The sequence below is a fragment of the Denticeps clupeoides genome, chromosome 4, assembly GCF_900700375.1.
Source record: "Denticeps clupeoides chromosome 4, fDenClu1.1, whole genome shotgun sequence".
NCBI lineage: Eukaryota > Metazoa > Chordata > Actinopteri > Clupeiformes > Denticipitidae > Denticeps > Denticeps clupeoides.
Window position 1 is genome coordinate 28,184,734 of NC_041710.1, and position 14,060 is coordinate 28,198,793.

General features: G+C 42.5%; 1 protein-coding gene across 4 annotated transcripts in view; it reads left to right on the forward strand.

Moving 5' to 3' along the window:
- fbxo41 (F-box protein 41) overlaps positions 1–14,060 on the forward strand; it is a 65,252-nt gene that overhangs the window by 23,744 nt on the left and 27,448 nt on the right. For all 4 annotated transcript variants that reach the window (XR_003749559.1, XM_028977398.1, XM_028977400.1 and 1 more), the window contains exon 4: positions 7,289–7,496. Coding sequence is in view for 3 of the 4 variants with exons in the window: in XM_028977398.1 (XP_028833231.1) it covers positions 7,289–7,496 (208 nt within the window). In the remaining variant the exon portion in view is untranslated. The remainder of the gene's footprint in view (positions 1–7,288; positions 7,497–14,060) is intronic.

A 14,060-nucleotide genomic window follows, 5' to 3' on the forward strand; every position in this document is an offset into this window, starting at 1 on the left:
ACTCATCGCTGTGTCCCAGAATGTAGAGCTCGTGAGTACAGAAGCCTTCCTCATTAATGGCTATACCTTTGAGGATGGTGTTAGCATGCTGCAAGCACACAGATAAAGAGATATGTGGGTCAGGAAATTGGCTGTAGCACACAAGGTGCTGCAAGTGTGAAGAGAAATTATGGTGGATTAATTAAATTACTTATGCCTTTGTTGCAAGGTTTTCACAATAACAGGTTCATCAGGTTATCCTCTGTATTTATATTATTCTGTAATATTATGTAGTTTAAATATAGAAATGATTATAATTATTCTCATAGCCAACATAGAATGTGATTCATTTTGATAATTTTTGGCCTCTCAATAAGACAGCTCAGATCCCAGCATCAGCAGGGCTCGGAGTGAGCCACGAGCTTCCCCGGGCATTGCTCTTCTCCTTGGAGAGAACATTATTTATCAGGCCGCAGGGGTGGACTCTGTCAGAGCAGAGCAGATGAGGGAGTTTACACCACATTCCCTCAACAACCATGTTTCCTCTGGTCACCTCCATCCTCACCCACAGGTCAACCGACAGACAGATCTCATCACCTCTACTGATCTCGGCTGACCGGTCCCGGGCAGATGGGATTGGACCCGAGTCGAGGAGCTACAGCACCAGCTGCTCGGCAGATGATACCCTGATTCTTATCGTCTTCCCTCTCCAGGCTCTCAGAAGCCTGAAGCCTTTGCTCCAGCATTGAACCTATGAAAAGGGGAAATTTCGTATTATTAAAATAATAATTTTATGTTAAAATGACTGTAACAAGCTGACAGGGAGATTGACCAAAGGCTTTAGTGGAATGTGATTTTCTTCTATATGATTTCAAAACTAATGATGGTAGTAGAGCTTTTCTGAAAGTCCTTGTGCTTTGTTCTTGTGAAGAGGGGCGCATTGAAGATGCCTTGAAATTTACAGAGGGGGCAGGGGGTGCACAGGACGCAGCAGGGCACCGGCATGAAATATTTACTCGATGCAATTGATTCACAGGCAGACATGCCTTACGGATTGGCTTGCGAAGCCGGTCATGTGTGATTGAGCCTGCGAGAAAAAAAGAAAAGCTTAGAATTGAGGTCGATGAATACATCATCTCTCTTCTCAGATCTCTTTCTCTTCCCCACTGTTCTTTTCTCTGCCCTCTGTTGTTCTTTACTACAGATTTCTGTTCTCTCCTGTCACACCTTGTGTCATTCCATCTTTCTGGCCACCTAACATTGATTTTGGCTCATAAAGCAACGAAAGGTTAAAAGACAACAAGATGAAAGGATGAAGGGGAAGAGTGAAATGATTAAATTAGTTGACATTGAGAAATTGAGATTATTTGGGCTTTAATTTGCATATAACACAATGTGTCTCAAGAAATTTGGTGGCATTTGGATCCTGGGAGGATCAATGGGAGGATGGAGGGATGAAAAGGAGAAGTGGGGGTAAGGGGGATGAGTTGAAGGAGGTTAAATGTGGTTGAATATGTGAAATATGTGGTTGTTTAAAGGCTGAAAGTGGCACCATAGCTGCTCTATAAAATGCATATGGGTGAATCTGAGGATAGAGGGATGACAAGGAGGAGTGGAGGAGGGGGGATGAGTGGAAGGGGGTTAAATTTGGTTGAACTGGTTACATTGGTTGAATAGGTGAAATATGTGGTTGTTGGAAGACTGAAAGTGCAATCGCTCTTGTGCTGTAAAATGAATGGGAGTGAATGCGATTTCAGAAAACTACTCCACAAGAATACTAGAATATTAGAATACTAAAAATACTAACCTGCCAGTGGCTTTCCCTGTCCTGGCTCAAAAACAATGTACTGCTGATTCACAATGGATTCATCTCATTTAACGAAACATACTTGTTATGTATGCATTTGTAAGCCAGTTGAATGTCACACCCCATTCTCCTGTCAGTACTACTGACTGGGGTTTGGTACTATCCTAGTTTTCCTGTCCCTCTGATGGACCTGAATCTTCCCACCTGCACTTTTCAGCCTCCACTGGTCTTCTCGCCTTTTTCAGCTCTCATTTTGGTTCTTGTTTCTTTGCCAGATAGATACTATGTGGTAAGGTGTGATAATATAGGCTTTTGCTCGATCTCAGTGAAGGGGTTTTAGGAGGGGTGGTAGTAGCCTAGCGGGTAACACACTCGCCTATGAACCAGAAGACCCAGGTTCAAATCCCACTTACTACCATTGTGTCCCTGAGCAAGACACTTAACCCTGAGTGTCTCCAGGGGGACTGTCCCTGTCACTACTGATTGTGAGTCACTCTGGATAAGGGCGTCTGATAAATGATGTAAATGTAGGAGGGGACTATTTTGTAATCATGGCACTGTGCATTAAACCACTGTAATATTGGAGATTGGGCTGATTCAGCCCTCTTTGGGTTTTTATATCAATACATACTGTACATATTTAGTAGGTACTAAAAATGCTTTAAAGACATGGTATATACACTGCCTGTCCAAAATAACATTACACACTTTTATGTTTGGTTGCACTGCTGTGTGACAACTGCGTTTGTGGTGGCATTGTTTCGATGACCTTTTTGCAATGCCACAACATTTACTTCTCTCCATACATTTTTTGCCAAATGCTGGACTCAATCCATGGTGGTCAATCCATGTGTGAAATGCTCCACGAACCCTCTTTCACAATTTGAGTCCGATGACTCCTGGCATTGTCATCTTGATATGTGCCCGTGCCATCAAAGAAGAAGAAATTCACTAATGGAATAACCGGACATAATCATCCATGCAGTAATTATCCAATGGGAGGCTTTTACCTGTTTACCGATAGCCAGTGTGTGACAGCCAGTGAATCTGAACGTTACTGAAAGGTGGATGAAGAAAAAAGGGTTTTGATAAGGGTGATTCATATTGCAATGCATTAGGAATTAATGCATTCAGACCTCTAGCATGAGTCTGATTTCTTCATGGTATTATGCCAGCAAAGCATTTCTAGCCTCGCTTACCTCTAAGCAGATCCTGCCTCTAATTATGGTAGCCCGCATTTTCCCATTATTCCCTTGTTCTTTTGCTAATTACTAACCAGACTCTCACAAGGCCATGTTGGTCCTGCATCCTTACAGTCAGCTTGGAAACCAGAGAATCTTTAATGCAGATTCTCTCACCACACATGGGCATGCTGGCCTTATTCCTTAATTGTTATGGAATTGACTTCATTGACTTCACGGACTGTGACTGGAGGCCATTTTAAACTGGCTCACTCCATCTGTACAACTGCGCTGTGTGAGTTCATCAGCTCACACTTCGTTTTAAAAGGGTGAAATGAGTCGTGTTAATCAGATTTTCTTCCTGAAAAGAAAAAGCCTCTTGAATTTACTCCTTATCTCTCGTTCGGCTGATGAATGAGTCTTGCCTTACAAACTGCTGGTAATTATAAAAGTATGATTTGTGTGTATTTCAGACTGTCATAACATTGAATATTTCATTACCATATGACTCTCTCATAATTGAAAATGGAAATCATTAAAAATACCATGAGTTAAGAATATTTACCCTACATGAAGCTGGGTGAAATGGGGATGGGGTGGGCAGGGGTGTTATATTATTTTCTAACTCATGTCATTCCATATATATCATGATACGTATTATTTCTTTTTACTTATATGTGACACATGAGTTTAATAGTAATTTTAGTTTTAAATTTAAATAAATTTAATAGGTAACCAAATATATATAGGTAACCATCTCATTTCTATATTGTTTTATCACCCGCCTCTAACCTCCAAAACAGGGTCTGTCCTCCAAACAGGGTCTACAGGGGAGCACAATGTTCAGGAAGTCAACATGATTATTTACCCCTAATTACATATCATAAGAAAACAGAAAAATAAAACAGCTTTTATTAAATCCTGTAGGTTTCGGTACTGAATACAGATGTTCTTGGATCAGCAGAGGCATGGCAGTCGTCCCAGAAGTCAGACACATCTGTGTCTCACTTAAGAACTTGTTACTCCTCCATGGCCTGGACTGCATCTCCCTTAGTGCCTTACAAGCAGACAGAAACCAGACAGAGAGTGTCTTTCTGACTACACACTGACCATGGGAAATCTTCTGTTCAGCCCCCACGTGCTGTTCAGGGTGGTCGAACGTCTGTCGAACTACTGTAAATTAGTTCTGTCTGAGGAACACCGGGCAGATCAGTCTCTCTCCCCCTTTCTCTCATCTTTATTCCAGCAGTCGCTCCATCGGCCACAGTACGCTGCACCATTAATGCACCACTTCCCGCCTCATCCCTAAGGAAATGTTGGAATTGAGAGAAGAAAACAAGGTGTGGGAGAGCAGTAGTTCTTTTCTGGACTCTCTCTCTCTCTCTCTCTCTCTCTCTCTCTCTCTCTCTCTCAGAGGGCGAGGACATTAACTGTTTTCTCATGATGGGTTATCAGCACCTGCGGGTCCACTGTAATGATGCAATAACACACTGATCGGCGCTGGAAGAGCTTGCTCTCTCTTCCACGGAACGCTCTAGAGAGCATATATGCCAGTTTCCACGATGGCCCCTAGTGTACCAGAACAGAAGTGAGGTGTGTGAGGAGCTGGAATCACTGCCAGCGCAGCCCGTCTGTGTGTGGAACCAGCAGGCAAAATGTCTTCCTTCCTGAAAGCAAACACGTGAACAAATGTTGTTTGCATTCTTCCAAAAAGTGTGTGCATGAGCTGTTGCTTATTGATCAGTCAGTGCCTGGAAACAATGAGCAGGAGAGGAAAAGGCATTAATGTGGGTACTGGAACTCGCTAATTAATCCATTTAAAGGGAATTCCTCAAAATAACTGGGTTTCCTTTTCAATTGTACAATAGCTTATTGTAGTGTTCGTCCAGCTATATCTTTGTTATAATTATTGTGATGCACTTTTAAATAATCAAATGAATGTCTTGTTAATGTTTCCTTTGTACATATTGTGTATACACTGCATATTCAATATGATATTGATCTGCGTTGTATGCGGGTGTGACAGTAGACAGCTGCCAGTACAGCCTATCCATTTACAGCATTTACCAGACGCCCTTATCCAGAGCGACTTACAATCAGTAGTTACAGGGACAGTCCCCCCTGGAGACACTCAGGGTTAAGTGTCTTGTTCAGGGACACAATGGTTTTAAGTGGGATTTGATGCCCGTTACCACAACCTTCCTATTGATCCTTTTAACACCTATATGGAGCAGAAAGTAAGCTAACATTAACTAGCAGTACTCAAAGGCAGCTGGGATTGTTTCAGATGAAATAGTGTTAACGGGTGTGTTTTTTTGCTGGAAGTGCAGGCAGCTGCTCTCCCCTCTTTCCAGCTCTGCATTCCACCACTGAAATCCGGACCGTTACGCATTACTTTCACCCTTGGTCGTGTTTGGGAGCCATGTAGCTCCTCAGACCATTGTGTACACAGATGAGTTAGGGGACAGTCTGGGCGTTCTGGTCTTGAAATGATGACATGTGCATCAGCTCGTCTCAGTGATATACGGTTAGTCCACAACTTGAATGTACATCAAAAGTGCACATCCCTTCACATGTCAGCAGTGGGATTAAGATTTGATTTCAGTTTGAGACCAACACGTGTGGCGTGTGAGTTTGAAGTGCGCTGCACAAACCTTTTCTTGGTTTTCACAAAGCCTCACCTCACGCCCTGACAGTTTATAATGCCGTCAACTTGGCATTACATTCAAGCAAGCGCTGGTTCTCCTATGGACTGAGCCTGTGGTCAAAGCTTACTTTTTGCTTTCTTTATTGCATTATTGAATTCAAACTGGCACAGAAAGCCTTTCATTTTCAATTCTGCCAGTGCGTCAGGAAAATATTTCAATTGTACTTTCAGCCGTGGAGGGGATTTTAATGCAGATTAGTTCTAAGCAGTGGCAGCCATAGAGACCCACTGCTAAATTTAGCCCATTGTGGTCTCAATTACTTTCATCATTTCTGTTTAAAAGTCTGCCTTTGGTGAAATAGATAAAGACAGATTCTTGTGAGTAAGATATGGACTTGTTTTTTTTTTTAAGCATCACTAAATTTTTGAAACGTGTGAATTTTTGATATGTGGAGTGTATCATTTACACAATTACTTTTGTAAATAATTAAGTAATTGTGAACACAGACAACCCTAGATGTCTCGTGCCACATTTCTGAATAGTGCTGTGTTTCAGCTATAATTTTTTCGTTTAATGAAATGCCAGTTGTAAGAGCAGAGGCTGATCAGAGACGCCTGCAGACAGCATGCACTTCGCTTTCACTGTCGCTGTCCCAGAGAGTGTCTGGAACTGCACAGTCAGAATTTGTCTGTGAATAGATGACCTTCAAGGCTCATGAATGAGTGTACATTTGTCAGAAATCAACATGCAGCTCTTTGTGTGTGTGTGTGTGTGTGTGTCTGGAAATGACTGTTTTGATTGTGTTGACATAGGCGATTGCCACTGTTTATAAGGACAGAGATGTCAGGCACAAAGATAACAGACGCAGGGCCTTTTTCGCACTGGCTGTCTGCATCCCTCAGGGCCCTTCTGAAAACTGGATTACATAAACCTCACAAAAAAGGAGGGAGGAGAGAGAGAGGACCAACCATGAGATGAGCAGAAGACACTTAAACCCCCGTGTGCACACGTCTTTGATCAGAATGAATAGTTTCAAAACTTTTTTGATGTGACCTATAGCCTGTGCAATTCAATTGAAAGACACATGAAAAAGCAACATTCTATTTCTATTCTAGTGTGCACACCCTTTAACTAGTACTTTGTTGAAGCACCTTATGAGCGCTGCAGTATTCAGTCTTCTTGGGTAGGAGTCTATCAGTGTGGAACGTCTGTCTTGGATATATTTGTCATTTCTTACTAGTGTGCCAAATCTGTCAGATTGTGAGGGCTTCTCTTGAGCTCAGCCTTCTTCACCTTCTATTGGCTTTAGGCCTGGGCTCTGGCCTCCAGAAGTTTCATTTTCTTTTGGTGAATCAATCTTCCGTTGATTTGGATGGATGTTCAAATTGAACATGTTCAATTTCTACATGTATAATTATCCATACCAGATCCAGGGTTTGTGGTCGAGTAGTTAGACTCTACAAGGTTAATTGTTTTTGTAGCGTGGATTCATTTTTAATAGAAGCTGATTTTTGGGCAAGGATTAATATCGTAATATGTAGCAGTAAATTAATAAATTACTTTTTGAACAAGTAATATCATTTAAGTCATGTATTGGCAAAATAAAATGAATCCATCATCCTTTCCTTGGTCAAAAATGAAAAATAAAAAAATTCGTCCAACTCTTTCCACAGAGAGGTATCTCAGATCGACCAGTTCCTGCAAGAGACGGCGATGCGCGAGGCCAATGCCAAGGTGCGTCTGCAGCAGTTCATCGAGGAGCTGCTCGACCGAGCCGACCGCGCAGAGAAGCAGCTGCAGATTATCAGCAGCTGCGGAACCACGCCCAACGGCAGCCTGGGCCACTGCAGCATACAGGGGTCAAAGGGCAATGGGAGACAGGTGAGTGAAGTCTAATTTGGAGGCACAAGTCTGACAAGTTTGTTGATGCAATGATTGGCAAAAGTGAGATTCTTTATTATATTTATAAAACTCCCAGTTGCTTCCAGGGTCCCAGGATGGGCTCCAGCAGTGATTATGTGATTCTGATTGTCAAGTGTCATCTCCGGAATGTTCCATGCACTAATATGCTGTTCAGGAGATCGTCGACAACCACTGTATTTTCCAACCTATCGAATTAGTTTATTGTTAGTAATATCTTCACAAAAGAATTTGAGGCGGTTTAAGTGTCCTCCACCCCCTCTAACTTGGGCTCCGTGGCCGAGGGTGGGTTGGACCGGTTGAACTGGGTGTTAGAGCCGTTGTGTCTGTGTGCATTTGGGCGGCTTAAGTGTTTGTGTAGTACTGAGTACAGCGGGGGGCTGAAGTGTAATTGTCGACGTTAGGAGAAGGTGGAACGGGAGGAGGTGTTGTGGCAGCTCGTCCCCCGGCTGAATTTTGCTCTCCTTTCCTCAGCGTTAGCTAAATTTAGCCAAAGACACCCTTGCACTAATTGCCTCATTTTCGTTTCCTGAATACCCCATAATGAAAGCAGCTGCTCACTCTCATCTAAATACTTGGTGGAAAATGCGGATGGAAGAGGACACATTCGCAGGAATGGCTGCCGGCAGCATCGGAACGCTGTCACCCCAGCAGAAGTGCAGCAGGAAAGCCGGAGGAGGGACTGTTTACAGAAGCACCCAAGTATTAATCTGGAAGAATGTGACCTTTCCCACCCTGCATGTCTCAGCCTGTTCAAACACGGTGCTGTTCAAATGGACCCGACTTCAGACTCACTCCAGCTGCCTGCTGGCCGGTCCTGCTCACGCAGACCTACGTGTCTCCATGGATACGTCCATTTTAAAGAAGACTGGCAGCGTTAGATGAGGCAGCCTCCTATCTTACATAACCAGACGGGTGAATGTCAGTTGATCACGGTCTGCTGGAGATCATCCTGGGCCAGTAATCAGTGTGTCACCAACTGTCAGAGTTGATCAGCGTGTCACTCGGGAGTCACAGCTTATCTGTGCTCCGAGGCTCCTGTGTGTCAGTGTGAAGTTTGTGGCTATAGATGTTTTGTGATGGATCTGCTAGCTTTGGATAGTAAATGCATGTCTGCAACAGGTTAACATTGCAATATGAGAAACGCTGATGTGAAGTGAGTGCTGTGTTTCCTGGCTGATTACAGAAAACGCCACGAGAAGCAAATTCATTTTACTCAAGAAGAGTATTAAATGTCTGAAGTGCTCTCTCATTAAGTGGTGTTTCTTGCTCTATGGGATTTCCTTCAAAACCACAATGGAGAAGGAGAGATGAGGCACACTCACTTGTCATTGTGATAAATGAGATTTTTTAATAAACATAAAAGAAAATGGCACAATGGCCAAAACATACAGAAACCACCGTAGCAGTCGTAAAACAAACGCAACGCCAATGCAGGACCTGGGGGTGTGGGAGAAACTCGTTTATAAAGGGTTCTAGTTACCCACACCAAAAGAGAGGCAGCTGGGGCTGACTAGAACCCTCTCATGTGATGGGCAGCACCTGGCTTGCCCGGAACTGCCGAGTCATCACAAAAACGCTGTAGTAGTTCTTAAGTGAAAAACATTTGGGTGGCATTTAAAGATTGAGCAAAAAAGAAAAGGAAATTATATTGAATTTATGTACTGTATATGCACAGTCTCATTCAAAATGTCATAAAATAAAATAAGAAAATCTGTGAGACGCCCCAAGGCCATATATCAAGAAAAGCTTGCACACACTTTACCTTACCTCACGCATCTACATACAAACCTCACACATACACCATATATTCCTCACACATCTACATACAAACCTCACACATACACCATATATTCCTCACGCATCTACATACAAACCTCACGCATACACCATATATTCCTCACACATCTACATACAAACCTCACATATACACCATATATTCCTCACGCATCTACATACAAACCTCACACATGCACCATATATTCCTCACACATCTACATACAAACCTCACACATACACCATATATTCCTCACGCATCTACATACAAACCTCACACATACACCATATATTCCTCATGCATCTACATACAAACCTCACACATACACCATGTATTCCTCACGCATCTTAATATAAACCTCACACATACACCATATATCCTCACGTACATACAAACCTCACACATACACCATATATCCTCACGTACATACAAACCTCACACATACACCATATATCCTCACGTACCTACAAACCTCACACATACACCATATATTCTCACGTACATACAAACATCACACATACACCATATATTCTCACGTACCTACAAACCTCACACATACACCATATATTCTCATGTACATACAAACCTCACACATACACCATATATTCTCACGTACATACAAACCTCACACATACACCGTATATTCCTCACGCATCTACATACAAATCTCACACATACACCATATATCCTCACGTACCTACAAACCTCACACATACACCATATATCCTCACGTACCTACAAACCTCACACATACACCATATATTCTCACGTACATACAAACCTCACACATACACCGTATATTCCTCACGCATCTACATACAAATCTCACACATACACCATATATCCTCACGTACATACAAACCTCACACATACACCATATATTCCTCATACATCTACATACAAATCTCACGCATACACCATATATCCTCACATACATACAAACCTCACACATACACCATATATTCCTCACACATCTACTTACAAACCTCATGCATACACCATATATCCTCACATACATACAAACCTCACACATACACCGTTTATTCCTCACGCATCTACATACAAATCTCACGCATATATCCTCACATATCCTCAGCATAATGACATTGTCACAGGTAACACTTGATGCAATTTGTGCACATCCTATTTTACCCTAAACAAGTGAGTTTTCAGTGGCCCAAAGCCCTAGTAAAAACTATATTGAATTTATATACTGTGTATACACAGTCTCATTCAAAATGTCATAAAATAAAATAATACAAAACTATAATCATTCTGAGAGTATACTGGAATATACTGTAGAATGCTATTATTCTTCTTTTTTTATTTTGGAGCCATGTTTTTGGTACGGTCAACTTTTTATAGACAAGTCTCTATCTTGAGTAATAAATGTGGATGAGAATGAGGTCCAAAGAACATGCTGCCTCCAGGTGATGGCGAGTGCCTCTGTTGTCCCATCTGATGTCGCTAGAGGGGATCTAGCCCCCTCTGTCACTTCTGCTCTTTTCTGCTGCTGGTGTGAGCTTGGTCGTGTATGCTGTGCACTGCGACATGGGGTGAGTTTGTGGAGCTCCATTGTTGAGAGGGAACACTGTGAAGACAGGAGAACGGAGGACTTTATGGTATTTGCATAACCATGTCAAAAGTTTTAGATATTAGGGAGTTTCTCAGCCCTGCTTCCCTTTGTTATCTCCCTCTTTGTCTCTGGTGATTTTGGTAATGCTTGAAGGGGAAGGCCTGTGTGTGTGTGTGTGTGTGTGTGTGTGTGTGTGTGTGTGTGTGTGTGTGTGTGTGTGTGTGTGTGTGATGGATGAAGCAGGCCTTCTGTTCCGGCCCATTTCTGAGGCATTTACTCGGCCTCCGCCCTTCTCATGCCTCTATGTGGGTCACCACTGAGATGGATGGGATCCCTGTTTCTCCTGCTTCATTTCCCTTGGCACATGGCCATTTCTGTATGTGGGTGTGAGTGCTTCAACTTGGTCAGTACTAGTATGGAAACTGGCCACTCTCTCTCCAATGAACGAAATACAGCCACAGCACCAGCCATTTTTAATGTACTACTACTACAAAAGTGTGTGCGTGTATTCAGGGCAAACATGCTCACAATAATTGTAACTTCACTAAAAATGGGAACCTTCTGTGGTCCTCACGGAAAAAACGGTGTTTTGTTATTGAGGTTAAGTAGAAGAGTTGTTAAGTAGATGTAATTATACGTTTATCCATCTGTTAAATGTTTATATATCATATACACTAGGTCCTCACAAATATGTAAAACTGAGTGTGTGTGTGTGTGTGTGTGTGTGTGTGTGTGTGTGTGTGTGTGTGTGTGTGAGCCAGAAAGACAGTGGCCTTAAGGAAAAGAGCAGCTGCAGTGGGCAGGAATTTGGGCGGATCTTTTTGTCTGAATGGCACGCATTTCACAGCCCATTACAACACGCCATTATCAGCTCCACATTCACTCAGACCTTTTTTTTTATGTCAACAATGCACATAGTGTACAACTGTGTTCAGTGTCTCCTGACTGTCAGCACTTATTACATCAGTGTTTAGACCCTCGTCGCTGGGCTTGTCATGTCTGATGCTGTCCCTGATGACCAAAAGTTTTGTATTTATAGAAGACAGATTTCAACATGCTATGTTTGGTTTTTGAAGTCTGAACATGGACAAAACCCGACCTTTGACTAAATCAACCTCTAATGTTGAATATTTGTCAGCATCTTCATAATACAGTTTTGATATGGGTGACATGGGCGGATGGTGAGGCATTGGAAATATTTTTTGCATGCATCTAAGATCCAACTCACTGTCACGTCGGCGAGCTGGCGGGGCGGGACATACTGGGGACAAGGATTTATTAATAACAACAAAGGAACACGGCACGATGGCCAAAAATGGGCAATAAAAAGTGGAGAACGTAAACTAACCCGCTGGCGTGTGCCGATTGCCAGAACTCAAACACAAACAAACACCAGGTCCACACAGAAGGTCAAGTTCACAAACAAGTTCACGAAAGAGTTCACTAAAATGCCACCGCTCTAGAGGGGGCTGTGGTGGCCTAGCGGTTAAGGAAGCGGCCCCATAATCAGAAGGTTGCCGGTTCAAATCCCGATCTGCCAAGGTGCCACTGAGCAAAACACCGTCCCCACACACTGCTCCAAGGGCGCCTGTCATGGCTGCCCACTGCTCACTCAGGGTGATGGGTTAAATGCAGAGGACAAATTTCACTGTGTGCACTGTGTGCTGTGCTGCTGTGTATCACGTGTGACAATCACTTCACTTTATAAGAGGGGCGGATCCACAGGCTTTTCAAAAGCTGTCCTGATTGGCCCCAGGTGATGTTTCCAGCTGAGGCCAATCCTGACACTCACAAAGTAAAACATGATGCTGAAGTTAGCTCCTTATTCAAATAGTCTGTTCTACCTTAGTGGGTAAAGTTCAGCGAGGCTTACAGCGGGGATATTTTAAGAAAAACGAACAAATTAAGTCTGTATAAGGTGATGATCTCGGTGCGCACTCAAAACTCGGAATTATTAGAAATGGTATTGTCACAACCATGCTGGCATGACGAGGCAGGTGAACGGAGATGATGAGAATAGGTAACGAGGAAGACAAAGAAGAAGGACGCAAGCGCATGACATCACAAAACCGGGGTTTAATTTGTGAAGCGCAGGACAGGGGAGACATCCGAGACGTTGGTGAACATGGAGCATAACCTCAAAGACCTGACGGCGAACAGAAACAAACAGGGCAGCTTTATACAATTGACACAGGTGAACACAGGATCCTGGACTGGACCGGATAATGACAGGTAGTCTGGCCAAACACCACTTTTACTGAAAATTTCACATGGGAACTGATTGATGAATGGCATTCTTTTACAGTTTAAAAGCTCTGGGCTTGTTATGGGTAAATAGAATGTGTAGAAATAGTATCAACTAATACCTGTCTGGCCAAAAACATTTTTCACTGTAAAATTGATATGGACATTTTCATGTAAAATAAATAGTATTGCAACCTGCAGTATCTTAGGTGGAACAGTAAATTCGAATAAGGAGCTGTGAATAATGAGCTAACTTCAGCATCTTTGTGTTTTCTAAGTTCTAGCTGTGTGCCTGCTTACTGCTGCTGCTGATGACCTGAATTTCACACCAGTCGAAAGGGGAGGGGGTGATGTGCTTCTAAAAAAAGCGAATTTCATTCATAATATTGTCAATCCAATGTAGGGCTGTATAGATGTTTTTGGCAGCCTGTTTTAATTTTAGCTTTAGTCTAGTCTTTGCGTCAAGCTGGCATTTTAGATCTTATTAGTCTTTATTAATCATTTTCTCCGAGCCATCTTCTAACCCTGACGGGGGAATGAAGCACAGAACCATGACATACTGAAAACAATGATTTATTAAACAAAAAACAAACCACCGCGAGGGCTGAAAATAGGGGAAACAAAAGGGGAAAAAAAGGACAAAGGACAAAAGTCTCCAGCTGCACCCAATCGTGACAAACCCACAGCAAGTAATGCCACAAAACCATATTGGAGATGTGACATCATCTGTGCGACCAGATCGGAGACAGAAACAATAACGTGATTGAACGAGAGGAAGTAACGTCTTGTGTCTGTTAAAGAAAATCAAGAGACATTTTAGTATAGTTTTTATTCTGTAAACCATACTTAGTCTTGTTTTTATTCAGAAATGATATTACATGATACATTGTGTTATATTCATTGTCACATGACAAACATTTACATTGTG